General features: G+C 35.1%; 1 protein-coding gene across 1 annotated transcript; it reads left to right on the top strand.

The window, feature by feature from the left end:
- The first annotated feature begins 320 nt into the window (after window positions 1-320).
- Window positions 321-1,262, top strand: LOC109969738 (olfactory receptor 52L1-like). The gene has a single exon (XM_020616837.1). The coding sequence runs from the start codon at window positions 321-323 to the stop codon at window positions 1,260-1,262; it is 942 nt and encodes a 313-aa protein (XP_020472493.1).
- Window positions 1,263-3,923: the final 2,661 nt, after the last annotated feature.

The raw sequence follows: 3,923 nt of genomic DNA, 5'->3' as shown, positions 1-3,923 counted from the left end.
ATTGTTTACCCTTGTGCTTAAATAGCAGTAGGCAGCAGAGTCTTTTACATTACATCTGACAACACAGTGCACCTGCAGGTAAGATGGCAGCTACAAGCTCAGCGGCACAACCAGCACATTATCAAAGATTGCTTGTTAATAGGCATAACATTAATGACAAGCTACAAGCTCAGCGGCACAACCAGCATGTTATCAAAGATTGTTTGTTAATAGGCAAAACATTAATGACGTTTTTGTTTTTCAGCTAAAACTTGTTCCTTCATCTGTGGGAACATTTTCAACAGTAAAAACAATATTATAGTTTACAGAACTGTACAGCTATGTATCCAAACACATCTTCTACAGTTTTACTAACACTGGAAACACTGGGCTTATCTAATGCAAATGCTTACCCAGCAGTCTTGTTTGGAATTTTAACATATCTCCTTATTATGAGTTGCAATTTAATGGTGTTAGTAACTATTGCTGTGAGTAAAAAGTTACATAAGCCCATGTATATCCTGCTGTTTAACTTGCCCGTCAGTGACATGGTAGGCGCTACAGCTTTTTATCCTCAGCTAGTTTTTAGCATTGTGATAGACAGCAGACTGGTTTCCCATCCTGCATGTGTAACTCAGGCTTTTCTGATTCATGTTTATGGTTCAGGAAACTTGTTTATCTTGAGTGCAATGGCATATGATAGATACATTGCGATATGTTGTCCCTTAAGGTATAACTCTGTCATGAATCCAAATAATTTAATGAGAATTACCATTTTAATATGGGTTATAAATTTGTCATTGCTGGGCATTGTTTTTTTACTGCTTGCACGGGTTAAAATCTGCAGGACAGATATAGTGGATTTGTACTGTAACAATCCAACATTAGTGAAACTGGCATGTGAGGACACCAAGGTGAACAATTATTACGGATTGTTTAATATAGTCTTAATTCAAGGTGGATCATTGCTAATAATGATTTACACCTATGCACAGATTTTGCATACATGTCTCTTAACTAACCAGGCTGACGCTCGTCGAAAAGCCATTCAGACTTGTGGTACACATTTAATTGTTTACCTAATCTTTCAAATCAATATAATGATAACACTCATTTCTCATCGCTTTGAGAGTTTTTCTCCTTTTCTGAGAAGGGCTCTTGGTGTCTCAATCTTAGTTTTTCCACCATTTTTGGACCCGATTATATATGGACTAAAAACCACAGAACTGAAACAGAGCATCATAATGTTGCTAAGGAAAAATGTAGGTTTAATAAAGATGTAACCAGTTTTTGGGCTTGACTCTTCTGTCTATATAAAATATGTTTTTAGGCATTATCAAAACACTACATGAAACAGCTGAGGGTTTTGCTCTTCTGGATGTGTCTATTGAACGTTATTTTAATATGATAAGAACCATGAAAGGAACTAATCTGAGTGAAAGGCTGTGGAAATGAAGGACAATAATCACAGACTGTTGTAAAACAAGAGATTTCTGACAGCGCATCCATACTGGAAATAAGAGTGATAGAGCAAAGATACAGTATGTATATACAGTAGAAATTCTGCCTTGTGTGAAATTTTGCTATGTAAAGCCATTTTGTCCAGATTTTTTTTTATGTGTGGGCTATAAAATTGAGCCAGTGATGCAGAAATGAAAACCAAATGTTTTTGATTACAATAGAGATTATGTGCAAATGAATAAATTTGTTTTGTCTGTTACAATGAAATAAAAGTTTAATGATTTTTGCATTATGTATGTGCTCTGTGTGGAACAATAATTTCTTAATGAATAAAATCAATATTAAAGCAAATGTGGACAATGTGTGACATGACATGATTTGATATTTTCTAATAATGCACTATAAGAGGAATTAACTATTTTATTTTGGAACATTTCTCGTTTAAAATTGTTAATGTCATAACGTTAATAGACTGGCATCACATTTTGAGATGTGCAAACTTAGGAAATAAAATTACAGAGCTCATGATAAGAGAAAAATGATGAAGCTGTACTGTAAAGTGGGCGTCACAAAATTGATGCCTAAAATATATTCAACAGAGACACTGTTACCAATGACTACATAGTTATATTACCACAGATTTATAAGTTTACAGATTGACTACACTGCTGAAACACATTGGGCAGAAGTATTTATACACTGTGAAGCATTATGCAGGAATTTAGTGGGATCAGCATCAGAACTTATAAACTGAGTTGTCCTAACTTATGGTCATGTGACTTGAAATGTTATGTTGAATGAAACTGCTAAAGGTCACTCAGCCCAGCTAAATTTATAAGAAATGTAGCCTGATAGCAAATTTCCCATCATGCACTATTTTACAGCTTAAACACTGCACTATATTTTGTAGTTTGAATAAAATATTCATGACGCAAACTTGGTGTGTGGTTTTAAAACCTGTGAAGATAAGTCATGGTTGATTCTTTTCATAATAATGAAAACAGTGACAGCTAGATATATTATGCCGTCAAGTTAATCAGTGTTTGAGTTATGCTCACAAGCAAGTGAATAAAGCATTACATTATAGGGTAGCAGATAGCATGTGTACAAAGCGTTAGACAGAAACTGGGGTTTGCATCCTGAGTTCTATCTATATGTAGATTTAGCCAGCAAAAGCATTTAGCCTTCTTAACCTAACCGTATGCCATAAAAAGCTTAATGCTGTAGTTGCCATGAGTGAGTATGCTATTGTAATACAGCATATTTTGTCAGAAAACAAATAAAATATATTGCCAGGTAATGGCTTACTGATACAGACAGAATCCATGTTGTTCACACTAGCCAGATACTGTATGTTAACTGACACCATTTCCTCCTGATGTTAATAAAAGACATAATCCGACTACTGTAGCATTATGTTGCTTTTTAATTTGCTGTTGCAAATTACTTTAAGCACAACTTCTAGGAGACAGGGCTTGAGAATGAATAGTTTTTTTTAGTCTTATTTTTAGCCACTTCTGGGTGAGCTGTAGAGATAAAGAATGGTTTAGAAATACAGGCCAGTCTGGCCACTCAGAAGGACCACACTGAGGCATCCTTGTTGTCTAGCACATGAATGATTACTCTTCAGCCCTAGGTTGTAAAACTGGAGCATCTGAAACATGACCTCCATAACTAAAATGTTATCACATATGATAAATTCTACAATCCACCTAAATTCAAATTTAACTATAGAATACATTTTTAAAATCTGTCTCTGTGTCAAAGATTTTTCACTTTTTGGGTTAATGTGTGGGTGGTGGTGAGATAAGTAATACATTTCATATTCCTCCAAAGCCCCTTGTGAGGCTGTGCCTAAGATGCTGCCACAACAACCTAAAGATAAACTTTATGATAACCCAGAAAACTCCAGGGAGCTCAGGTCTATAAAACCGCTGATCCTTCTGAACACCTAACCAGTGGGTCACTGGCCATTCTGGGAGATGACCCACTACTTCTTAATATTTATTTAGCTGGGAAATGAAAAAATGCATTGGTTTCTGTGTGTTCTCTAATTTTTTCCTGGCGTTTGATCACACTATTATAAACTGCAGGTGATATATCATTTATGATATTTAATGTGTCATGTTCAATTGAAATGTGTGTGCACTCAGCGAAGTGACATGTGTATATTCAGGCCTTAACTTGATTCTCTCCTTAGCAGTAACAATTTACAGTTTACTGATTTTATTCTCATATTTGACATTTCTTATTTTCTTCCATGTTCTTGCTGAAATGATGTATATGAAATAGTTCTGGAGCTTTTTAATGCAATGAAGAACCTAAAAATGGGCAACTTGTACAACACATCATCCCTCTTAGTGCTGACTGGCTTTAATCTCTCTTCTGAAAGTGTGACTCCAGTATTTCTTTTTGCAACTCTGAGCTATATGATCATACTTTTCTGCAACCTTATTCTAATCCTCACCATCTTATTGAACAAG

Source organism: Monopterus albus, unplaced genomic scaffold (genome assembly GCF_001952655.1).
Source record: "Monopterus albus unplaced genomic scaffold, M_albus_1.0 scaffold180.1, whole genome shotgun sequence".
NCBI lineage: Eukaryota > Metazoa > Chordata > Actinopteri > Synbranchiformes > Synbranchidae > Monopterus > Monopterus albus.
The sequence above is the reverse complement of the archived record's forward strand: the minus strand, read 5'-3'. Positions and strand labels throughout refer to the sequence as shown.